Below are 26,525 nucleotides of genomic sequence, written 5' to 3' on the forward strand. Positions count from 1 at the left end.
TATAAACTGATTCACGAGGAAGGAAAAGTTGTTTTATAGTGGCCAACCCTCATAAATCCACAGAAAGAATGAACTAAGAGGCACATAGTGACATTCTTGTAAGACTTCATGGGTATACCAAACTGAATACAGGGATTATTTGAGGCTGGTTAGAAGCAAAATAAACCAGTTCAAAGCACCACAAACTGGTTCTTCAGGATCTTTGCAACTCACAACTGACAAGATCAGAAAGACTGGGTCTTTGAACTTGGCAGCAATAAAGTGCGGAAAAAAATTGACACACTGTCTTGGATAAAGCCTTAGCTAGAACCAATATTATCTGCTTGATATTGTACCATTTTCTCCTTATGACTGCTCTTTATATTTACTGTCCAGTATTCCTCTGTTCAATTTGTGCTTTCCTGCATGGCAAGGTGTTGGACTGGATGGGCCTTGTGGCATCTTCCAACTCCATATGATTCTATGGAGTTTATCAGACTAGGGAGATCCTGAAGAAAAATGAGATTTAAAAGGGATTTAGATTTAAAGAAAACTTGCAAATGCAGAAAGTTTATCACACGAAATGACCCCCAACGTGAAATTACATGAAGTTAAATTGAACATAAAGCGGAGAAAACCGGCAGCTTTTTACTTTCGGGAATTAAAGCTGCTGTTTGCTCCGCTTTACGTACAGTTTAATTTTGTGTTATTTCATTTTAACAGAGACATTGTCTGATAAACTTCGGGCATTTGCGGGGGTTTTAAAATTTATATCTAGTTTAAATTCTGTTTTTCTTTGGGATCTCCCTAGTGTGATAAATTCCTATGTTTCTATGATTCTTTCTGCTTAGAATGCAATACCAGGCTGTGTCAGAGTTTGTTTTCAGGACTGAAGAAAACATTACATATTTTTTGCTTTCAGCTTCACACCAACTTTCCATCCAGAAAGAATCTTGCTTCCATTGTTCAAGACTAGAAAGTGCATGTTTTAGGGGTTGTCCACATGGTTATTGTTTTCTAATTCCCCTCTCTGTATCTTGTTTACATGAGCAGGGCCAAAACCCTGAATCGGGTGCAAACTGTCTTCATGATGCCCACATCTTTGGCCTTTCCTTCCATTAACCCAAATTAAATACCTTACCTTTTGCTACAGATTTTCAGCTCTCTCTGCAGTGATGATGGACTTCATTGTCTTCCCATGCAGTCCCTGCAAGCTGCCTATAGCCATCTCCATGGGCGCAAGTCGCTCTGAGGTTCAAAACAGGCAACCAGCACTGATAACATAGCTGAGTACCTTGTTGTGACCTCAATGACGGCATCATACAATGAATGGAGATCACACAGGAAGGCAGTCGCCCATTGTCATGCAGAGAGAACATAAGTAATGTGGAATTTGGAGCCAGAATACTCCCAGGGCAACCCAGAGTATCCTAGTCAGTGAAGACAAGCTCTGAGTCTACATCATTCATATCTGAATCTATTTTCTTGGGAAGGGGTTTATTCTTTACATGAAAAAGAGCATGTGGGAGAGGGCTAAAAGAAATTCTTCAGAACAGTGGGAGCACAGTAGTAAATTAGGTTGGTGGTGCAGATAAGGCTTTGCTCCATGTGAAAGGGAGGCATTTTGTTCATGTCAATGACAGATCCGTCTCACAAGACATATACAACCCTATTTCATCTGTGAAAGGGGCAGGAAGACGGCTAAAACACATGTAGCTCCCTCTTCAAAATTAGCATGAATGCAAGAGAAAAATTCTCAGGACCTAAGCCTCCTGGTCCTTTGCAAAGCATTTGATTTTGTTCTGAGATGAATTTGAGGAGAAAGAGCTGAATGCATACTCTTTAATAGTAAATTAGCTTTAATAGGGTGCCACAGGTTCTCTAATGTGAGCGGGGAGAGGAGAGAGAAGAAGTTGTATGGTCCTAAGATACACCATTATTAGAAAGTTTTTTTGGTTATCTCACAGGAGAGGACACTTCATCCTTTTTAACGCAAAGGCCATTTAGAGGCAGTGTACCTGCCAACTTATTGAAGACAGATATTGCTAAGGAAAAGGTAAGAAGAAGAAAATCTTATGTACATGAATGTTTGTTCCTTCTGGTTCAGGACAACAGCTCCAGGAACAGAACACAGGTCTGGTCTAGCAGACACATACAACAAACACACAATGTACAACTTCTTTTAGTTAATCATTTCATATGAACAAATTTTGTCTACCTCTGTGGATAAACATTTTGTTACTTCAGGAATACATCTATACCATGCTGTAGAGCAGAAGTGAAAAGCTAAAGACAAACTATGAAACACGCCATTGCAACATTTAACATCATTGTAGTAGCAGGTATCCTACAGTGCTCTCAGATGGAGTGTAAGCACCAGCTCAGACCAGTTTTAGACAGTCTACCTAGAGCATTATCAGAATTTATCACACAAAGGTTATAATAAATCACTTATGAATTAGGGATCCCAAGGGCACAGAATGTTTAACAAGCTTTTCAACACAGACTGTAAGAGGCCACACTTCTCTCACATGTGCTATAATGATTTTGTGCCAGTATTCTACTGCCTTTATACAACTCTATGGTACAGCTACATTTTTCAACCTCTGTGCAGCCACAGGACCGAGTCCTACTAATAATCCCAATCAGACTCACTGACTCAACAGGATTTACAAAAATGCTGACAAATGATTAAATGGGTCTACTCTAAGTGGGAATAGCAATTTATTATGAAAAAGATGCAGGAAAGGACAACACAAAAGACTGACAGGTTGGAAGAACTTCCCTTCAAGGAAAAGTTACAATATTTGGGGTTCTACAGTTTTTGAAAAAACATAACTGAGTTGTATAAAATAATGTACATTGTGGAAAAATTAATAGGGATGATGTTTAGGTTGTTGTTTTTACCTTCTCTCATAATACTAAAAATTGCAATCAACTGATAAAACTAAATCATTGGATTATCAAGGAGAGACAAAACAAAGTGCTTCTTCACACAGAACAAAGTTAAATTATGGAATTCACTTTACAAGATGACTTGATGGCTATCAATTTACACTGTTTAACAATGTAGTGGACAAATTTGTGGAGGACATGACTATCAAGGGTTAGTAGTCCTGTGATCCATTGAGGCTTTCCTTTTAGGTGTTTTTTTAAGATGGTTGAGAAGAGCAAAACTTTCAAATGCCAGTAAGTCCAAAAGATTATAGGAATCCAGAGTCCTCAATTAATAAAGTAAGCAAAAATGATACCAGAGCCATTGCTGAAGGCACTGAAGGAGATCATTTTCACAGATGGAAAAGCATCCAGCCCACAAGACATATGGATGCAAATCTTGACTGAAGGCTGACTTGAGGACTGTGTATGAACAGACATTTTTCTGGGCATCTGAGACACCTAAATATAGTGGAAGAAGAATGTATTGACAAATATTCTATGGGGGTGTTCTCACTTGTGATTTAAAACTAATTTAAATACAGCGGTTCATTTTAAAGCGATTCAAAATACAGCGAGTGTTATCCCGCTTTTCAATTCGCTTTATTTGTATCGTTCCCATTTACTTAACGTTTTATTTTAATTCGCTGTAATTGACCCTGTTTCGTCCCCATTCAATGATGAATCGGTGTATATTTAAACTGGTTTTGTTACTTTTTCGTTCACATTCACTTGTTTCAGCTGTCAATCAAAGCGACATCATCATCCGCCCTGCACACTCAGAACATCCAAGAAGAATCTGTTGGAAATTCCATCTTCCAAATATGTTTCTACATCCCAGATGGCCTTTTCAGTGATGGCCTCACGAATCTGGAATAGCCTTCTCGAGGAGCTCTGTTTGATGACCCCCCTAGAAACATTTTTAAAAAGGCTTAAAACCTTCCTTTTTTGTCAAGCCTTCCCCCCTGATAAATGAAGTTCTGTACGTTGATGCCATTGATTCCCTGCCTTACCTTGCTGTATGACTGTGTTTTACATTTTGTATAATTGGTTTTTATGTAGAGATGTTTTGTAATGTTTTTTTTATGGTTGTAATGGTTTTCTACGGCTGTAAACTGCTTTGATCTGTGGAAAAGCGGTATACAAATTATTATTATTATTATTATTATTATTATTATTATTATGACATCACATTAATTCGGAGTAACATACACCGATGTAGCCTGTACCTGTGTTCCCACTACCTGGCCGTTTTTAATACGTTATAAATTTCGCGGTTGTTTTTTTTTTAAAAGACCAATCAGGAGGTGCTTATTCGTCCTCTTCTGTGTCTCCCCATATTAACTGCCATAACTCAGTGCTAGGGAATCCTGGGAATGGTAGTTTATTATGGCACCAGCACTCTCTGGCAGAGGAGGATAAATGTCTCACAAACACAACAAACACAACCATCCCATAGGTCCTCTGGAAAAAGCCTCAGTAGCCCCAAATTCGCTTTGGCTGCCCCAAAGGGGAGAGGATCTTTGGGGAAGATTGCTCCCAGGGCTGTCTGGAGAGCCATGAAGTGGGGCTATGTCCTGCAAAACCCATCCCATAGTTCCTCTGGAAAGAGCCTCGGTAGCCCCAAATTCGCTTTGGCTGCCCTATGGGGAGAGAATCTTTGGGGAAGATTGCTCCCAGGGCTGTCTAGAGAGCCATGAAGGGGGGATATGTCCAGCAAAACCCATCCCATAGTTCCTCCAAAGCCCATCTGCTGCTCAGGCAGAGGTGAAAAAGAAAAAAAGAATAGTTAAAAATAGTGTTCAATGGCTCTCCTCACACATCGGTCTATGAAAGAGGAGCAGAGGGGAGGTTGCAATCCACTGGAGGAAAGGCTATTATGCGAATGGAAGAAAATGGCAATGGCGATGCAGAAAGAGACCAAAGAGGGTGACACCCCCCAGGCCAGCCCATTGTGCTCCGCTCCTCCCATCCAGTTGACCTGATTCAAAGGCTGAAACGTTCCTATTTAAATACTCCGAATCCTATTCCGAATCAAGGAAAAATTGTAGGTTCGACCCTTCTATTTTTTTAACCCGGATTATACGCCATTAACATGGATTAAATAAAAATCCGCTTTACGATTCGGATTTTAGTGGGAACGATTGCAGGTTACTCTGGAACTGTTCTAGAGTTAATTCAGTTTCTAATAGGAATGCTATACCTTGGATTCGATTTGTAACATGGAGTATAAGCCAGTGAGAACACCCCCTATGTGGACAAAATTTAGCACTGTTTTTGCTCTGGTGTGTTCGTTTTTTTAAAAGCTGACCTTATACTTAATAGAATGTTTTGTGGGTGATTATCACAAGGGGGACTGGATAGGGATGGGATCGCTACCTCGTTCTTATCCCATCCATGATCCAAGTGAAAGTAATTTTGTGCAAATCACTTTCACACTGCAGCCAGCTGAAAAGCGCAAAAGATGGCTTAAAGCACTTTCAATTGACAGCTAAAAACGCTTTTCAGCCATCTGCAGTATGAAAGTGATTTGCGCGATCACTCTCACTCGTGCTTCCCTGCCGAGTCAAGTGCAGGTCAAGTGTGAAAGTCCTTCCCAAGATCGGGCAGGAAGAATGGGACAGGGATGGGACAATGATATCCCATCCCTCGTGTGATAAACTCCATGGTTTTTCTGAGGGAAATGTAAGGGATATAACAGTGCTTTGTATCTTTTCACATCATCAAAAAATAATCACCACTATCACACCTTTTGTGGAAGGAGAGATCTATATACACAGTAAATGGTAGAATACATGATTAAGCATGCTGCCTGAGGGTTACCAACAAAGTAACTTTTCCAAGCACTGCATATTAAAATGTCATTGCACAACACAAGTTGCTATAAATGTCTAGCAGTTTTTGAACCCCCTCCACTGACTGCAGCCACCTCCTGTGCCAATAAGGAGGTGTTGAAATTTATGGAATTTTGGGACTGGTTTCTGACTCAGTGAAACAGGCTGAAGTCCAGCCAAAAAGGAAAAGTAAACTGAAGTAGTCCTGGTGCAGGGCAGAAGGATTCTGCCTGAATCAATGAAAGGGTACTGTCTAGAGCCACCCACATGTATCCCATGCCTTAATACTGAATTGTATTAATTTATTATCAAAGCACCATGAGAAGGGGATGGAGGTAAGTGTTGCAAATAAATAGTATTTAATAGACTATGCCTAGACCTAGGTTCAACCATGCTTCTCAGTATTTTTGCAAAATGTTGTCATGGATAAGTTCACAGTACAACACATCCACATGAACTAATTATTACACTGTGGGACTGACAGAACAGCTGTCTGGATAGCTTGCTCTTGTCAATATGTCATATAGCTCACGCTGTTGAGATGCTAACTTTGTCACATGCCAGGGAGTGTGTCATTGCAACCTTCATACCCAAACATGGGCAGCTTGGCACAGTGATCTTAAAACAGCTACTAGGAGGCACTGAATGGTACAGCACAAAACCTGGAAGGCATTCAGCAGTGGACATGACAGTTGTGAACCGCTTTGATTGTCTTGTCACAGAAAAGCGGGATACAAATAAAAGTTTTATTTATTATTTATTTAAGATAATAAAACAGAGAAGGATTATTATTATTATTATTAACCTTTATTTATAAAGCACTGTAAATTTACCTTAGTGCCAGTGGTTTCCCGACTTAGGACATGCCAAGGTCTATCAGAAGATGATATGAGCAGAAAGCAGTGCCAAAATTACACAATATTACTTGGATGGCTACTTGGAACCTGTTCACCTACATTAAAGGTCAGGACCCTTTTGAGCCACACTGATGGGTCTATGGTGAGTGGGAAATTTGGCTGTTCTTCCATACTTTATAAGAACAGGTGGGCAGTTCCTAGTCAAAACTCTGCACCTCTTGACTACCCAGTGATCACAGGGATGTTCCAGGGCATTGTCCAATTGTCACTGCACAACAGGGGAAGAAAGAACAACTGAACCCTAGGTTGAAATGAAAAGCTATTCCTTTTTCCATAGCTATTCACTGGCAGCTGCCAGCAAGTAGGCACACATCCCAGAGCCAAACATTGGAAAATGACAATTTCTTAGTCCTGCCTTTTTAAAAAAGTGATATTGCATAATATTCCTGTACATCCTATATCTTTGCTGAACAGCTCCAACAGCCAGGACCCTCTTATAACAGCCCAGTTTCCTCAGAATGAACAAACGATTGCCATCCTGCTTTGTTCAGTATTCTTTTAGACATTTGATGACTATGAGAATATACTCCCTTCCGTATAGAATTCATATTTTAAAAGATAAGCTTCTGCTAGCCTTCCCCCTTGTATTTGTCTTTACCCTCTTTGAACTGTTCTCCTAAACCTGAACCCAGAATTCCAGTCACTCTCATCTGTACATAATGGGGCACCAACTTTCTAAGCAATCAAAGTGGCACTCCAGTTAAGAACCTAAAACTGCATTAACCATTACTGCTTTATATTTTACCCCTTTGCCATGACAAACCAGAAAAACTGTCTCTTTAATTCTTCAGCTTAGCTAACTTTCTGTCCCTGGATCCAACATGTGTACATCTGGCCTCGTTTAGCTTTTGAGTACGTCCTACATGTTATATGTCACATTTGTTTTATTTATTTATTTTGCCAGCTCTCCAGTTTATTTATGATCATATCAAATGCTTAGCTGAGTCTTAGTATTTCCTCCCCATTTTCTTTTATCAGTCAATGTAATAAGTATGTTGTACTCAGCCTCATTCAACAAAGAACGAGGAGTGACAGAGGTTGGCCTTACCAAGGATCCTGAGTGGGATGTGTATATTTGCACTGTACACATATACAACCCCTGTAATCTTTGTAATTCTACAATTGGAGGAGGCAATTATGTCACTGTGTGAGAGGGAGTCACAGCAGGTTCAGTTGTTCAGATGATGTTGCTGGTGGACTCTTGTTTGACACTGTGGCCACTGGCATACATTGCCCTTTAGGCTCATTTTTGTCTCCTATGTGATTCCACATGCTCATCAAACTGCTGGGAGGGTTTGGTGATGTCAATATGCTAATGACACCCAAATACATCTCTCCTTTCCATCTAAATCCAAGGAAGCTATCTTGGTTCCAAACCTGTGTCTAATGGCAGTAATGATGCAGATCAAGGCAAATAAACTAAAACTTAATCCAGACAAAACAGTTGTAGAAAGGGGCTGTGGAAGGAAAGCTCAGTTAACAGTTAGTCAAGCTGTGTTGAAAGCTGAAGGTCACTGTTTAGACATAATCCTAAACATCACTCTGAACCTGGATGCCCAGCAATCAATGATGGCCAAGAGCCTATTTGCATATTTAAAAGGAGGCAGTCCACAGAGATGTCTGATCTAGTCTCAATGAAACATACCTCAGTTGCATCCCATTTGGACTATGCTCTGTGTGTGGGTCACTCCTGGAAAATGTCTGGAGACATCACCTAGACCAGACTGCTGTAACCAGTTACGATGGAGGCAGTTATAAAAGAGAGTCACTGGCTATTGATATTCTTCCAGGCATATCTAAAAGTGCTGGCTATGACCTACAAAGCTTCATTACATCTTGGAGCCAGGTTCTCTGAAAGACTGAGTTCTCCCATACAAGCTTTTCCATGTATAAAGAACTTCGGGGAAAGCTGTTTTCTCACTCTTACTGACATGAATGGCAAGCCTGATGGGGACAGAAGAAATGCCTTTCTTGGTGGCTGCTCCTAGGCTCTGGGATGCACTCATAGGAGGCAAGAGTAGCTCCCACTTATGTTGTTCTTCCACTAGCAGATTTTTGGCCTTTCAGTTATGGGGCTAGTTCAAGTGGGGGGGGGGAGGATGAACTGATTGGTTACTGTTATGTCTTTCTATTGATATCTTTTTTTTAAAAAAAATCTATTGTCATATCTCATTGTATTTCTGATTTTATGTTGAATTTTATTATGAAAACTTTGAATGCCGTCTTTGGGACAAAGGAATGATATGAAATTAATATGTAAAAAAACAACTAAAGAAGCCCTTTTTTATTCCTGACTTAACCTGGGTGAGGGAGTACTGATACATTAAGGATTTTGAAATGTTATATTGTGCAAATCAAAGGGATCATCAGTAAGATGCCTGTCTCACAAACAGCTGACAAGCTAAGAAGCACTAACACAAAGTTAAGCAGGGTCATGATTTTCAGTACTTTCAATAAACAAAGGCACCACAGAATCAAAGTTCCTCCTACAATCAAGATGAAATGTGGGATGTCCCCTTCCTTCAGTGAAGAAAGACTAAATGCATGGAGGGTCTTGTCCTTTAAACAGGACTTTTATGGTGTAAATGGGCACCAGTAATGCTATAATTTTTGCATTTATCTTTGTAATCCCCAGTGAGCAGGTTAATGGAAAATTGCCACTTCTTGTGCAGCTGCCTTCTCCTACTCCTCATGACTAATATGAACAATTGCAGCATGGTGACAGCAGTAATTTGAAGACTAGATGAGCAAAATGGGGAAAGGGGAGTAGGCAGTGACAGTCTAAAGTAAAACAGCTTATCACCACTAAATGCGGTAGGACTTCTAATCTCTGATCAACTGTCTCCTCTCAGTTACTTTGTATTGGATCCTAAGTGACTCAGGAAATTTGAGTTTTAGGGGTGTGACACTGTCCACATCAGCAAAGATATACAGGGTCAGTGTCTCAAACTGAGGTTCCCTTACTCAAAGGAAACCAGTGTGCAACAAGACAGGAAAGCAACATTAGGCATCTAATTACAGGCCTGGCAGGATCTACTCAATGACTTTATGGAGCACACTCACTAGCAAAGACAGTGTGAAATTGCATCACTCAAACGATTACTCTTGAAAAGAAGAAAGGCAGGAAGGAGCCAAGGTACCAAATGAAAAGATGATATCAACCCCAAACTATGCTAATGTGCAGATAACATAGACTGAAGATAAATGTGGCCTTTGTTCACCACTTTTTAGTGACTGGTGGGAAAATGCTATTTATTAAACTTGTCTTCTGTTGTTGTTATGTTCCTTCATTTCTGACTTATGGCAACCCTAGGGTGAACCTATCATGAGGCTTCTTGGCAAGATTTGTTCAAAGGGAGATTGCCTTTGCCTTCCTCTGAGGCTGAGAGAGTGTGACTTATCCATGGTCATCCAGTGGGTTTCCATGTCTGAGCAGAGAGTCAAACCCTGGTCCCCAGAGTCATAGCCCAATCCTCAAACAACTACACCACACTGGTTCTGTGAATTTGACTTCTACCTTGGGTTTCATCTCCTGGAAACCACTTTCTATGCTTTCACTACTGTACCCACTGCCCTAACCTAAAAGAGTAATACTTACCAAAGGTCAACTAGCATGGAAGCACTCAGCAAGGCCTCCAAGATTAGAGATGAAAACGTTCTCCAAGACTCCAAAATTTGTGGTTCCCTTCATCTTTAAGACCATTTAGTACAAACCACATAGCAAACTGTTGTATTACAGACTAAAAGGGTATACTGTCCTTTTGAACAAGGATGGGGAAAATCTCTCAGTATCATTTTCTTTTTTTATTTGATCTTTAAAACCATCATATCCTTTTCATCCATAAAGATATTTATTCATGGTGATAGGTTTTTATTAAAGTGAAATGAATAAAATGTTCAGCCACCTGCACTTGACAAAGTTAACAAGTACAGCTATTCCCTTCATGGAGAAGATCAACTTGAACCTACCTTTTATGTACCTGTCTAAGATGATGAGCTTCTATGGGAAAAAGGGCAACTCTAATTAAGTACTAACATGATTGAACACACAAAGACTCACTTCCAGAGCTAAGCACACAAACTCCTGAGCAAATCTGTCAGTTATTATTACATCCACATTGCATTTAAAAAGAAAAAAACTCAATTTCTTTCCATTTCATATCTATCTATATGGAAGAAGAAGCAAGCTTGTTTTCTGCTGAAGATATTTTCAAATGAAATTAAACATTCTCATCCATCTCTACTTCTGAAACAAAACCATGTTGTTTTAAATAAGCAGCCAAAAGGACTCCCATTTTAGACTGAAATATATAAAGAGAAAGATGCACACACAGATACTTACTAATTGCTCCTGTAAAAGTTGGCTGTGTAAGGTCTTTTGGCACCTTCCTGTAGATGTCAAACCTGAAAAACACACCAAAAAAAGAAATCACAAATGCTATAAAACAAGTGGAACAATTTCACTATTCCCAGTCCATAGAGCTAAGTGATGCTGAGGATTTTTCCATTAAGGTTGCCAACGACATCATTTTTCATTTTACAAGGGAGTGCAAAAAACATCATTTTCTTTTAGTTATCCAAGTGAACTAGTTTTCTTTATGATTACTCCTAGCTAAAAGACCAGTAAAGTCTGACGGGTGGGTAGAGGCGGGAGAGGAAGGGAGGGAAATTTTCAGTTCTTTTCTCTCCTTCTCACCAGAGATTGCTGATCCAAGACTGAATCCCATTCACTTTTGTCCCACAGAACTCAAGCACATTTACAGAGAACTCTCAATGTCGGCTCTCTCTGAACAGCCCCCACTCCATTTTAAGCATCCTGTCCACAATCCCATTTCTTTATTTTCTGCATGGAAGCAAGATTGTTTTTGGTCTCTTCCACTTCAAGTGCAGGATTTCATGGCTGAATGTGTCTCAATACCAATACCACCCACCCAGAAAATGGTAGCACAGTTTTCCTATCTAGACAGCTACAGGATTCCAAAATATGGCTTAAAGACTGAGGGGTTGTACAGACCGGCACTTTGTGCCAGGCTGTACATGCACTAGGACTGAGCCCTTGTTGCGCTGCCTGGGTGACATCTTGGTGCACGCCCATCTACACGGTGCGTGCCATAATGACACTCGTCGTGCACAGCACCTAAACAGTATTGTGCACAAGGGGTGTCATCATGGCGTGTGAGCCTTTCAGAATGCAAAAAGAACCCGCCCAGAGGCCATGTATAGTTGCCGCAGCCTCCTTCTGGGGCAAAAATGGGTGGCATGGAGCCGCCCATCTGTAGAGCCCCTGACTCTCACTTTACAAGATTCTATACTAAGCCTATCTATCTAATTAGATCCTGTTCTGCACTCTATCAGTAATGGAAACTATGGACTAAGAACAGAACCTTCAGAGTGCTGGTCCTTAAGGCTGTGGAATGATGTATTTGTTTCCCATCCTGTCTCTCAAGAGAGGCTGCCATTTTTGGTTGCTTTTAGGAAAAGTTGCAAGACATTCCTAGCTTGCCTGGCTTTTAGCCTATCCTATTAAAGCCAACCAATTATCTTCTGTTGATCTGAACAGGTCTCACATGTTTGGGATTTATTCTACTGTTTTTAGCAGTAGTTATTCTATTGTAAGCTACAGTGTTTGTGAAAAAGCAGTCAAGAGACTCATGAATATAATAGCAGAATGGACATCTAGAGAGACTGCCCCCACTTAATGGTGAATTCAAATTCCTTTGAGATATCAAATGTGGAGGAATCTGTCTTTGAAGGGGAGGATATGATAAAGGAAAGTTTTCAGATTTTAATAAGACAAAAGTTTCCAAGGAGGCAGAGGTACAGTTATACATAAATCCTGCATGTCCAAAAAACCAGCATCCTTTGAAAAAGAACAATTCCTGTTACAGCATTTGGTGTTTTCAAAGTTAGACTTCTTATAGCTTGATTCATCTTTTCCTTCATTTTTAATAATATTCCTGAACAAAATAGCCCATTTATGGACTGGCAGCCTCCCTGGGAACATCTGGAAAGCACTGTTTACATTCTTTCCACATCAACCACAGCAAGGCAGCATATGATAAAGAGCTCCATAGCAGATCATGACATCATGGCCTCACAGGCAGAGGAAATAGCTAAACTTCCTGCTCACAGCCCATTAAAACCTCAGCACTGGCGTCGTCTCACTGAAATGACAATAACGCCTTGGCAAACCTGGTAAGGAAGCCAGGAGGAGAAAGAGAGGGGCTTTGGAGTGTAACTAAATAATTGGAAACAGGAAATAGCTTTAGGCTGAAAGCAGTAAAAATAACACTATGTGGATACTATAAAAGGAAGTGTGTTCTTAGAGGGTAAAAACAAACTTTTGCAAGATTTAAAAGTTTGTGGTCAACATTTGGGGCTTGTGGTGTTAAAAAAAAGGATCTAGCCTTCTCTGGGAAGAAAGCAGCTTTATCTCAGTGAGTGTATGTGTATGTTTTGTTGTCTCTTGAATTATGACAACCTCATTTATTTTATAGGCAAGGAATACTCAGAGGTGGCTTGCTCCTGCCTTCCTCTGAAATACTGCCTACATCACCTGGTATTTCTTGGCAGTCCCCATCAAATGTTAACCCTGATTAGTTTCTAAGATCAGATGGAATATGGTGTCTTCAGGTTATTTTGGCTTCTTTAGCATTTCTCATTTAAATGATCTTAAATGACTGACATTTGTGGAATACATCAAATGGGGAGAACTTGAGGAAGGGCAGGGAGAAGAATATGCAGGTATGCATTCTGTGAAAATTACATATGAGAAAAAAATTATTAAAGTTTTCTTATTAAAATGTAAGGTAATTAAAGTATAGTGTCTAGATGGAGGGAAGTAAGAATAACTCTCTATTCTGCTTTGGCTAACCTCACCTGGAATACCATGTCCAGTTCTGGGCACCGCAATTCTAGAAGGATATGGAAAAGCTGGAATGAATCTAGAGGAGGGTGACCAAGATGGTAAGGTCTGGAAACCATTCGCTATGAGGAGCTGGTGTTTAGCCTGGAGAAGAGACAGTTAAGAGGTGACATGATAGCCATGTTTAAGTATTTGAAGGAATGTCATACTGAGGATGAAGTAAGCTTGTTTTCTGCTGCTCCAGAGACTAGGACAGGGAGCAATGGATTCAAACTACAGGAAAAGATATTCCAACTAAACATTAGGAAGAACTTCCTGATGATAAGAGTTGTTTGATAGTAGAATGTACTGCCTCGGAGTGGTGGAGTTTCCATCTTTGGAGGTTTTTAAACAGAGGCTGGATGGCCATCTGTTGGGAGTACTTTGATTATGTATTCCTGCATGGCAGGGGTTGGACTCAATCGCCCTTGCGGTCTCTTTCACTACTCTTGATTCTATGATTCTAAAGTGACTCTTAGCCTATTCATCTACTGCTCATAATGCTTCTTTTCAAAAGGAAGAAGTCATAAAAAAAAAGTTTACTAAATATATTTAGAAATTCTGATGCTCTGCTTCAATCACTACCCAAGCTAGCTTTAAAACAGATTTGGAATCTGAGATTCCAAAACCTTTGATAAGGTTTAGGCTTGAAGACTTTCAAGACTTTATTGAACTGTACTGAACTCCAGTCACTCAAGACTAGGGAGTCAAACAGATCAGCAGCTTGGAGCGGCCAGAGGCCAATTGGTGCAGGACTGCAGTGATCAGATGTCAGCTGCTGCTGTGGTCCAGAACAAACTGTAGGCAAGAAGCAGTTTTCCCCACTCCTTCTATGGCCAGGCTTGGGCTGCATTAGCTGGCCTTGATGTGGCTTCTGACTGATCCAGGGGCACATGTCATCTGCATACCATGCCCCCAGATCGGCCCAAAGTTAGCACATCTGTTTCAGGCCTAGGTTGGCAACTGTCACATAGGACTTTTTCTTCAGCTGCCCCTAAACTTTGGAACAACCTGTCAAAAGATATTTGGCAGCTGAATACACTATCTGAATTTAAAACAGCATTAAAGACCAGTATGTTCTGGCAGGCCTATCCAGAAGATTTTTAAACTGTGAAATTTAAATTGTGAATGTTAAACTATAGCCTGATTGTTTTGATACATGCTGGTCTTATTTGTTATTTTAAATTGATGCTATGTGTTTTAACTGGTTTCTGCGTTTTTAACTGAAGTTATGTTCTTAATAAATATAATAATAAAAACTTTATTTATATACCACTTTTCTGCAGCGATCAAAGTGGTTCACAGTAGTATCAAATATACATAACATTGAATGAAATTACACAATATATAAAATACAAAATAAATAAATGTTCTTGACAGATATTATGTACAAGCTGTTGGTACTGCTATGCCCTGCCTCAACCAAGGGGAAGAGGCAATTAAGAAATCCTATCCCTCCCCCTCCTTAACTATGGTTACTAGAAACAAGCCAGGTTCATAAACCATAATTTGAAGATAATGTCCTTATAGTTACAGTTTTCCTCAGATTTGACCTTAACTACAGTGGGCCCTTTGTACCCACTGGGGTTTGGTTCCAATACCCACCATGGATAGTAAACTGTGTGGATGCTCAAGTCCCATTAAATACAGTGGCACAGTAAAATTGTGTCCCTTATATAAAATGGCAAAATCAAGATTTGCCTTTTGGAATTTATATATTTTAAAAATATCTTCAAATCATAGATGCTTGAATCCATGGATTAAAACAAAATCTGTAGATAAGGATGGCTGACTGTACAGTTTCTTGGGTACATCCACATCTGAAGAGAAAGCAAATCATGTGAGCCTAGAGCTCCTTTATCCCATTCTTACTATTTAAATAATAAATATAAACCAAAATAAAACTTTTATTTATATCCCGCCTCTATGTCCATGGCAATCGAGGCGGTTTACACATTAAAAAATGCTTACAAAACCCCATGTCCCCATAGTTCCCACCCTCCCCTAAAACATCAAATTAAACCATTGACTATTAAAACATACATTAAAATAAACAAAAGTGAGCAAGTAGGGCTACAGCATATTCAGAGGGACTCAAAGTGGTTCTCAAATTTGGCTCCCCTGATATAGTTTTAGCTGTGACATACATTTTTTCTGAGTCAGTTCCCTCATATTATTCTATTCTAGTGCAATTCTAAAACTTGCAAGCAGGACTTGCAAGTCACCCACAAGAAATGTAGGGCTTTAGGTATCACACGCCCATTGAAGCCACTCATAGCAGAATCTGCCCTGTGCTCCTGCCTTCAAATCAGCCTTCCTTGAGCCATATAAATACACTGCATCTCTGGCACAGTCTCATAATCACATCAAAAGTGACTGAAGGTTGCAGAGGCACCACAGAAATATCCCATGGTGACTATTCATTGCATTACTCTGGCTTTTACATCTTTCCAGGCAGAAGAATTGCCCAGAAGAGTCACTCACAAAGAGACAAAAGGTACTGGTTCCAATATTTTTCTTAATATTCTACTAGTGGGAACTACAACAAAAAGTGCAGCATGAGGTGATCCTGCTCAAGATTCCTTCTAGCCAGCCTTGCTCTTTCCCAGAATATGCCATTCCACTCCTGCCCCCCCCTGTATTCAGGTTCAAATTGTCAGTCAGAATTCAATACTTATTGAGTATGCTCCATCCACAGTGGACTGGTGGGGTTGCCTCTACTCCCACTTCTGAGGGTTTCCTTAAGTTTTGTGGGAGAAGAGTACCTCTACAACCTTGGGGTCTTCTTAAGGATGGATAGCTCATTTTAGCTACAAAAAGATTTCCACTTGGAATAGCCTTTGCAGTTATACACTAAGGTGCAAAACATGGGCAAAACAGACAGCGGGTTAGGAGCAGCTAACCACCACCCTTTTGCTTGCCAGGCTGGGGCTGCAGCAACCACACGCTACACCCCCAACCCGACCTTTTCCTGGTGCAAAAAGGGCATCTTTGCCACTGCAGTCACATTTTTTCAGCGTTTCTTTGGTGCAGCATGTGTAAATGCTGCACCACCGAAATGAAGTGGATCCACTGCATGTGCGATCAGCAGTGCAGCTTCCCAGCAGACTGGGGGTGTGCTGTGGTTTAATGCCACGCCCCCACTCTGCTGGGAAGTCGGTTCTTTTTCACTGTCTATTTCGCCCCACACACTACAGAAATAATCCAGTTTGAGACCACTTTAACTTCTTTGGTTCAATACTAGGGAATCCTGCAAATTGTAGTTTATTATGGAACCAGAGCTCTCTGAGAGAGAAGGCTAACTGTCTCACAAAAGTACAGTTCCCAGAATTTCCTAGCACTGAGCTAGGGCAGTTAAAGCGGTCTCCAACTGGATTATTGCTGCAGTGTGTTTTGGACCTATGTAAAGAAATTTAAGTAGAGGAATGAATACTGTTTTTATTATCAAAAGTTTGGGAGGTGCTAATCTAATCATTGAGGTAAATGCTTGCTTCTTACCTTAAATGTAAGTTGGACAAATGTAAGTTGGACAAACTTCTTTTGTTCCCCATTTACACGCAATGCATGTAAACCACTAAGTTACTATTGCTAAGATGAGGCCAAATTAAAGCTTTTGAACAAACTTGGGATCATACATGAAAGAAAGAGAGGGAGTCCTATGAGATGGAGATGGAGATGGAGTTGCCTGGGGTGAAAAACAGGAGATCCGGGTCTGGGAAAGGCCAACAGTCAATACCACAGCTTGTTAAATTTTCATAAAATACTGCACCCACTCAACATCATGTCTCCAAAGGTGATACACAATCTCCTCCTGTTAACAAATGTGGCAGTGTAACTCACGACCCATCCATTAAGGCATACTTCCCCCACACAGGCGGATGTGCAATGAGGTGAGACTGGCAGCTGTCAACAATGAAAGGACCCTTGGGACTGTGAGTTTGCCACCTAGTCTTAGCATTCAGAACACAACACTACACTTAACAGCTTTCCAATGTCATTTTTTTCTCCCCTCTCTCCATATACAAGTGATTCATTCTAGTGAGTCATTGAAGAGACATAAAATTCCTTTGCCACCTACACTTTACAAGTTCTCAGACAAAATTGAGATGCAGGGGGCAGAAGAAAAACAAGGAGGATTTTACAGCCAAATCTCCAAAAATGCCTACTTGTATGTCGAACTGTGGAGGAGAGAAAAAATCATTCAACAGAATATATTCAGGCTACTCATTTGAGGCCACAATTTACTCTTCCCCCCAAACACATTGTAGGTTTTTAATTAAAACATCCTCAAATCAAGACAGAATTCAGACAAAAGATATTGCTGAACATGGCACCAAGGGATGAAAAAAGTGAATTAACAGAACCAGCCAAATCAACATTATTTTTACACGATCTACGCATAAAGAATTTGACATTTAAATTATTTTTGTCCCATGCTTCCGGCCCCACCCAGACTCCTGATACTGACTGGTGAGTCCATCACTACTTTTTATATTTGGAAACCCATTCCCACAACTGTTGAGCAAAATACCAGAATCGGTACAGAGCATGAAAATAGCTAGGTGATACAGACTACATTCACTCACAACAGTGATAAACCAAACTTGGGATCTTTCGCTCAAACAGGAATCCCAAGTCATCAACAAACCATGATCTTGGGAAGAGATGGACAGGTTGCTTACCTGTAACCATAGTCCTGGGAAGAGACCAAATGTTCAGCTACTCATTCTTTGTTTACTTGCCTACTTATATGAAAAGCAGCAGCAAATGCACTGTAATTACCAGTTTGTAAAAACAGAATCCTGGCTTCTTGTTATGTGCAAATGCATTCCCAGTCAAGAGGAAGGCATCTTTTTAATTCTACCACTACTGAATCTGAGGGCAAAGCAAGGATGTCTCCTCTAATGTCAATGAGTCAAACACCACCACCATCACTACCCCATTTACAATATATCATTAAGACCAATGAGACAGTAAGCCTATGTTTGGGGAACACAACTTCAGACTGCAGAGCGAGGCTTACATGATAGCATGCTGTTTGGAAAAAAAATCTTACATACAGAGAAGTCTAGTATGTCAAGGAGATGGCTAGGCTAGATCTCTTCTTCAGCACTTCCCATATTCTATGTACCACATACTATTCACTATATAGTGTAGCATTTGTTCATGTGAACACCCCCTCATGCAAGCCCAGTGACACATCCCCAGACTGCTGTTTGTGAGAACTAGGACCAATCTGAGGAGAATTTGGAAGTAAAATGTTGCAAACACTACTTTATCTGTCGCATATTACTTAGGGGGACTAAAAAGGATTTCTGAAATCATTTTGCAGTGATTGGTGAAGCTGTTATTTTGTTGTGAGTTGATATCATTATTTCTAACAGCAGCTTGTCTTGAAATAGCACACAGATGAAAAACGTGAACAGATTTTCAACTGGCAGCTGGATGAACAGAGTTTGGACAATTGCTCTCCTTGAAAAGCTAACTCACAAAAACAGATGCCTATATGATTTCGAAGAACCAGAATACTTTTATCATACTTGATAGACATTTATTTCCTTTTTTTAAAGAAAAGGGTCTAACACACCGGAGCATTGCATTTCAGATGGCTAGATTTTGTAGAGACACATTTAATTAAGTCCAACCAAAGTAACACTGATATGTTCTTGTCACATTAGCTGCTAAGTTGTGATTATGTTTTTTTCTAATTTGCTAATACTCTAGAGACCAGGTTTCGAATCCCCATTCAGCCATGAAAACCCATTGGGTAACCTTGGGCAAGTCACACTCCCTCAGTCTCAGAGATGGCAACCTCCCCTCTAAACAAATCTTAACAAGAAAACCCAGTGATAGGGTTGCCATAAGCCTGAAGGCACACAACAAGAAACAAAGTTCCAATATTAGTTAATAAAATATTTTTAAAAGGCTGGTAAAGCTTTTACTTTGTTAGTAAAAAGGTTCTATGGCAGGTCACTCATACAAAATTAATTAAAGGGTAATTGAGTACCGATATATCCGAAAGTCCTGAAAAGGAATCTATACTCAGGACAGGACACAACATGGAGAAACATAATGGTTCCCAGTGGCAAAGGGGTCAAACATGGCTGCATCTTATCACCCTACCTGTTCAACCTATATGCAGAAAATATTATACAAAAAGCAGGCTTGGACACAGGTGAAGGAGGTGTGAAACTACCAGGAGGAAAAATATTAACAGTCTAAGATACGCATATGACACCATAATACTAGCAGAAAACCTCATAGACCTGGAACAACTATTCAGGAAGATCAAGGGGGAAAATGCAAAGGCAGGCTTACTAATGAACATAAAGAAAACAAAAATAATGACCACAGAGAATCTACACAATTTCAACCTAGACAATGAGGAAATATAAATAGTAAAAGAATTCTCATACTTGGGATCAAACATTGACAGGAACAGGGGCTATAGCCAGGAAATCAGAAGAAGATTAAGAATGGGGAGGGTGGCAGATCAAGCCAGTAATCTCCCTGGAAGCCATAATGACAAAATTTAGGCTGTCGTATTTTGGACACATGATGAGGACTCATTAGAAAAAACAATGATGCTGGGAAAGGTGGAGAGAAGTAGAAGGAGAGGAAGACCATATGCTAGATGGATGAACTATATTAAAAAAATCACAGTTATGAATTTGCAGGAACTAAGCAGAGCAGTGGAGGACAGGGAGTCTTGGAGATGTCTCATCCACAGGTTTGCCATGGGTCAAGATTGACTGCAAGGCAGTGGACAACAAAATTTAAAAACATACACACTAGGAGCATATCACTCTTGAATTAACTAATAACAAGGAATTACTTTATAAAAAACAGAAAATAATTACTTTTAAAAAAATAAGTCCAATGTCTTAAACTTAACAAACAATGATCTAGAATTATGACTGAAAAGAGTATGAAGACATCACACACACTTATGAGGATAGCAAAACATTTTCCATATATAAATCCTTAATTTGTAGAAACTGTCTTTGAAATTGTTCTAAAACCCTCAAATTATCACTTAAACAATATAACTTTAAACTCAGTTTGGAAGATTCAAAAATGAAATTATATGCTGGTCTACTCATAAGTAAGCTTCACTGACTTCATGGGAACTTCTCCTGGGTAGGTGTGTAACAGATTTCAGGCTAAGGCAACCTTGACAAACTGACCAATGACAGTAGCTAATAACCACAAAGCTAGTAGCATCTAGTGACTTTTTGTTGTTGTTATGTGCATTTAGGTCATTTCCAATTTATGGCAACCTTAAGGTGAATTTATCATGGGAATTTCTGGGGCTGAGAGTGTGCCACTCATCCAAGGCCCCCCAATGTATTTCCATGGCCAAGCAGAAATTGAACTTTGATCTCCAGAGTTGCAGTACAACACTCAAACCACTGCACCATCTCCTGTTCCCTTTTACTGGAGGGGATTTAGAGCTACCATGGCTGAGTTCACATAATAGTTACTTGTTAGACTCACACACCTCTTACATTGATCCCTGCTAGTACATTTGAACTGGCAGCCTTCTGTACATCCATATACAACCAATTCTGGCTTGCAAGCATTTGACCTATCAGCACAGCAGAACAGTATGCCAATTGCTGGAAAAAGCTAACATTAAGATTCTGAATCATCATCATCATCATCACCATGAACGAAATGAGAAAGGTTGTTTCAGCATTTTCCATCCCTGGAGCAATGTTCTTGAGACAACACAAAGTAAAACATCATGCAATACACGTACCATGAACTGGCACAAGTTTTCAAACCTAAGATTATGGGGGTTATATTGGTACTAAAGAGACTCAGTAATGCGGAACAGATCAGAAAATAGCTCTAGCTATTTTCTATATCACTGCTGGGATCAACTTAAGGGGTTCAGTCAAGAAATGCAGTGGGTTACTTGGCACATCTGTATAAATATTACTGATTTGCTGATATTTAACAACAAAAGAATATATACACTGCTACAGAAGGAAATGCAATTTTGTCAGCTCCTGGATCAAAACACAGGAGCTGAGTCATGCAGTATTATTTGGTCTGCAAATACCTTTGTACAATGCACCTGCTCCCAACATAACGTGGTTAGGTTTGTGTGGGCTGATATGGGGGAGAATGATGAATGAATGGCCATGCATTGTGCCATATACGTGTGAGGCGGGGGTGGTATTTGGATAATTTCTGTACTTAACTTATGATTCTATGAAAAGATCCTTTCAAGCAAAGTAAATTAAGCTTTAAAACCCCCCAAAGAGCAAATTAATCTTGCTAAAATCTGAAGCTGTCCATTCATTTTCAATCAATATTTAAATTAATTATTTGAAGATAAAATAATCACTGTCAATAGTTACATGATGGAGTGGGAAAGACATGGGATGCAGAAAGCTTCTTGCACCAACTGGAAAAACTTCTCTTTCCAGTGCTCAGAAGGCAGGTGTTCCTGTCCAACACAAAGGTTGGCATCTTCCTTGGGTGCTGAACCGGCACTACTAAACTGGCATAGATGATGGCAACATGAGACAAAAACCTATGGGCAGGCAGTTAAGAAAGATGAAAGGCACTGAGAAAATAGGTTGCTCAAAGTTGGGTGATTTTGTCTGCCTATATTTTTAACTTTTTGTATGTTTTAATGTTAATTTTATACTGTTTCAATTAGATTATTTTAACTTTTAAAATTCTTATCATAATCTTGAGATTTCTCAGCTTCATTATTTGTAGCAGCTTGTGGTATACACTGCTTCTGGAAAGCTGATACTTGCAGCCTGACTTCCTCCAAAGTTTGTCTCTTTAGTTATGGAAGATAACAAAAGTCATGATGCACAGCCTCACAGAACATATCAGGAAAGGTCAAGAGTTTCAGTGTTCAACTTTGGCCAGTACATAAAAGATCGGGATCATGAAAATGCTCCCTAAACATGCACAAAGCAAAACCAGGTGCTTTGCTTGAAAAATACGGGGTACTTATTTAGAAACCTATATTGTTTGACCTCTAAGTCCATCCTCTCAATGCAAAAAATGGGACTTTTAGTTCTTGAGTGTTGAAGTAGTGGTTCTTTGTACTACATGTTTACTATTTTGTATGTTCTAAACTGACCACTGAAAAGAGATTCAAAAACTAGGCAAATTAAAACCACACAATCCTATCAAACTTTTAAGAAAGGAGAACATTTAATCACATCTAACATTATGCAGGTGGAGAAGCAAATTATTTAATAACCAACAAGTTCCAGCATTTCCCTGGATCACTGAACAGAAACAATGGTCATGGAATATTTTACTGTTCTTTTAAAAGTCAACAGAGCTCACTTTCTAAACAGTTAGGACAACCTGAAATAATATGAAGGAACAAGCAAGATCACCAAGTTATGATAGTGAGATGGCTTAAAATTACAAAAACTTGAAAGCAATTAAAATACTTTGTTGCACCTGCACGAATCTCTGCTCTCCTAGGCCTGAGAACTTCACAATATTATTAATAGAAGCAGGCATTTACTGTTTGATAGCTGGCAGTGCTCTTACTGACTGGGTCTGTGAGGCAGAAGGGCCATTTTATCAACTGTAACAGTACACCACATCCCTGGTACATGTATAACAAGTAAAATGAAGGAGGAGAGGGAAGGAAATGCGGCTGCACCTTTAAGACAAATTGGTTTTTATTTTTGCATCAGCTTTCAGCTTACAAACCCACTTCTTCGGATACAATACATTCAAGCAAGTGGATTTATATCCATAAAAGTTCATGTGAAAATAATAATTAAAAAAAACAATTAATCTTCCTAATGTTTAGGTGGCATCTCTTGTCTAGTAATTTGAATCCATTGGTTCATGTTCTCTGGAGCAACAGAAAACAAGCTTACTCCATCTTTTACATGACATCTCTTCAAATATTTAAAGATGGCTATCATGCCATCTCTTAGTTTTCTCTAAACTAAATATATCTAGCTCCCTAAATCATTCCACTTAATTTATCCCTGTTCAAAAATTTTTTGTTAGTTTTGGTCCACTTCTCTGTCAAGATCGTTTTGAATTTTGATTCAGTCCTCTGGGGTATTTACTACCTTCACTAATTTGGTGTCATATGCAAATCTGATAAACATGCCCACTATTACATCATCTAAGTCATTTATTAAGATGCTGAACGAAATTGGGCCCAAGTCAGAACCTTGTGGCACCCTACTGGTCACTTCTCTCCAGGATGAAGAGCAAGCATTGGTGAGCACTCACTAGGTTCAGTCAGTCAACCAATTACAAACCCACCTAATATTTGAACTTTCCATTGGATTTGTTAAATGGCCAACACAGCTACCCTTGCATGTGTCCAGCCCACAGTTCACCAGCTTACCTGCAAGAATATAATGGGGGCTTTGTCAAAAGCCTTACGGGAATCAAAATATCTACACAGTTCCATTAATGTAACAAGCTTGTAACTGTCACATCTTCATCCAAATCCCTTCTTTGTTTGATTTTGTTCATATTTGAGCATCTGCATTAACCAATGTGTAGCTATGATAGAATTTTAAAACTAGTGGGAAACATTTGCTTGTTAAGGTATGTTGAAACTAGCCCCTGTCAGACCACTGTTCTGTCTTCTTGAAAAGGAGAGGGAAGGAAAGGGGACAAATTTTCTCCTGATTTTGTCAATTCTTGTTTCCTTATAGGGTAGAAAACTTGTTGGCTTCCAGATGTTGGCAACTCCCAGCATTTCTCATCACTGGCTATGCTGGCTAGGGCTACTTGGGACTTATCGTTCAACAGCATCTGGAAGCCCACATGATCCCATTGAGAAGCCAAATCTAAAATGTCAAATTATTTCAGAGGGGTGACATGACCAGCACAGCCACACCATTTGTGAAGTCAGCATAGCACTGAAAACATATAGTAGTCATGGGCCAAAGAGGGAAAGTTACTTTCTTATTCTTCCACCCTGGGGCTTCTGCTTTGAATAAAACAGGTTACAGACAAGCTACTACAGTCCTTTCTAGAAAAAGGTATCACCAACAATTCACAGATGAAAACTGGTACACAGGTGGGCAGGTGAAATTAGCATGTAGTAGTCAAGATGGCAAATGTTATTAATGGGAAAGAGCAGGAGAGGCTGGAGACAGTTTACCTTTGCCTGAGCCTACTGGGAAGGACATGATTCTGTTCTCTCCTCTCCTGTTCCTATTGCTAAGTTAACTGAAGGCAAACTACTTTTGCATGTTGGACTCAGTTTGCAGCACACAAAGGGGGAGGTGGGAGCAGGAGATGTAAGAGAAAGTGGGATATTTTAAAAGCAGTTGAAAACTGGAACAAGAGAGAATTCATCAGGGCAGTTGTAATATATGGCTATGCAAGGCCACTCATACATTTTACTGTAGTGTCAGGATCATCAATGAGTACTATAATGAGTATAAAATATATCTTACATTTCTTACGGAAACGTAATCATGTAATAATAACAAACAACTATTTCTGTAGCCATCAGATTAAATTGTCTTGGTATGGTCTCAACCATAACCATGATAGCCCAGGCATTATTGGACATGCATCATCAACTGGACTTACTGTTGCACTAAACTTGCCTACTTTTATCTTCACAGATTACTGTAAAACCAAACTTCTCCTAAATAACTCAACAGTTGGAGTGTGCATTCTGACAGTTACAGCAAGATATTAAATTAGGAAGATACTCCCATTCTTACAGTTAAGATATGGAATTCACCTCCACAAGATTCAGTGATGACCACAAGGACAACTTTGAAAGAGGAGAGACAAATTCATAGATGAAGCTAATAAGGATTATCTTTAGGGAGATATATTAGAACCAGTATGAGCAGTGGTATGCCTTTCAATACCCGCTGTTTGGAGAACTTGAGTGGGAAGGTGCTACTGATCTGCAGTTGGCTACTGTGGGAAGAGAGTACCAGATTAGAGAGGCTCCAAGGGAGATCCAACACAGTTATTTTTATGTTCTTATTAGTTTCCTCATATTTTGCTTCATATTAAGCTTACGTCACACTGATGGTATTCATAAGTATCCCTGACTGATTATCACAGCTCCACTGATATGAATTGCCCAGGACTCCCCCAAGATGTCTCACCCCAAACATGACCATTTTAAGTGATTTTAACTAGACTTTATAATGTTGTTGTTATATTTATGTATTTAGTTTTGAGGAAGGGGTTAAGGGTTTATGTAATTTTATTTTGTGTTTAATTATGTATTTTTGTGTGTTTTATGTTGTAACTAGCTTTGATCCTTCGGGAGAGGCAGGATAAAAATAAAACTTAATATTATTATTTATTATAAGCATTCTTATTACAATAATCAGGAATTAGTGTTATGTTAGAACAGGAGTGGGAATCATGTGGCCCTCCAAATGCTGCTGGATGACAATTCCCACTGTTTCCCACAACTGGCCATGCTGATTAAGGCAACTGGGAGTCAAAATCAAACAACATTTGTAGTGGCACAACATTCCACTCTTGCCCTAGAATAAACAGTCTTGTGATCATTTAAAGAATATTAAATCTGACATATACTTTTGTGGACCAAAGCTAACTTCATCTAATGTAGGTTATGCTAGTTCTTGCTTCCTCTAAAATTCTAGTATGAATATTTAGTTTGTGCAACTCATATTAATCAGTGCTGCTTTGCAAATATGCTCAGTCTCTTGGAAATCTTCAGCTATTCCAGGACAAGCTGCCTTGACACCCCTGTTGAAATATTTTAGAAGTTTGATTTATTTTATCAGCATAAAAGCTAGTTATGTCATCTCATACAAAGAGAGGGCAGTCTAAGCTACATTAATACCCCCCAGCATTATCCACAGCAGTAGTGTAACTTTCTCTCCCAACACTAAAACAGCTCCATATGTTAGCATTACCTAGAATCCATTAGATTATTCATGATCTTAATATATCCAGTTTATTTTTCACATTTCTCAACAATGACTT

General features: G+C 39.5%; 1 protein-coding gene across 3 annotated transcripts in view; it reads right to left on the reverse strand.

Moving 5' to 3' along the window:
• The window catches only part of ERGIC1 (endoplasmic reticulum-golgi intermediate compartment 1), a 133,278-nt gene that overhangs the window by 75,739 nt on the left and 31,014 nt on the right, over positions 1-26,525 (reverse strand). For all 3 annotated transcript variants that reach the window (XM_089496678.1, XM_089496676.1, XM_089496677.1), the window contains exon 2: positions 11,007-11,068. In XM_089496678.1, the coding sequence (XP_089352804.1) occupies positions 11,007-11,068 (62 nt within the window). The remainder of the gene's footprint in view (positions 1-11,006; positions 11,069-26,525) is intronic.

Source organism: Sceloporus occidentalis, unplaced genomic scaffold (assembly GCF_023333645.1).
Source record: "Sceloporus occidentalis isolate IW3139 unplaced genomic scaffold, rSceOcc1.0.p SCAF_92, whole genome shotgun sequence".
Taxonomy (NCBI): domain Eukaryota; kingdom Metazoa; phylum Chordata; class Lepidosauria; order Squamata; family Phrynosomatidae; genus Sceloporus; species Sceloporus occidentalis.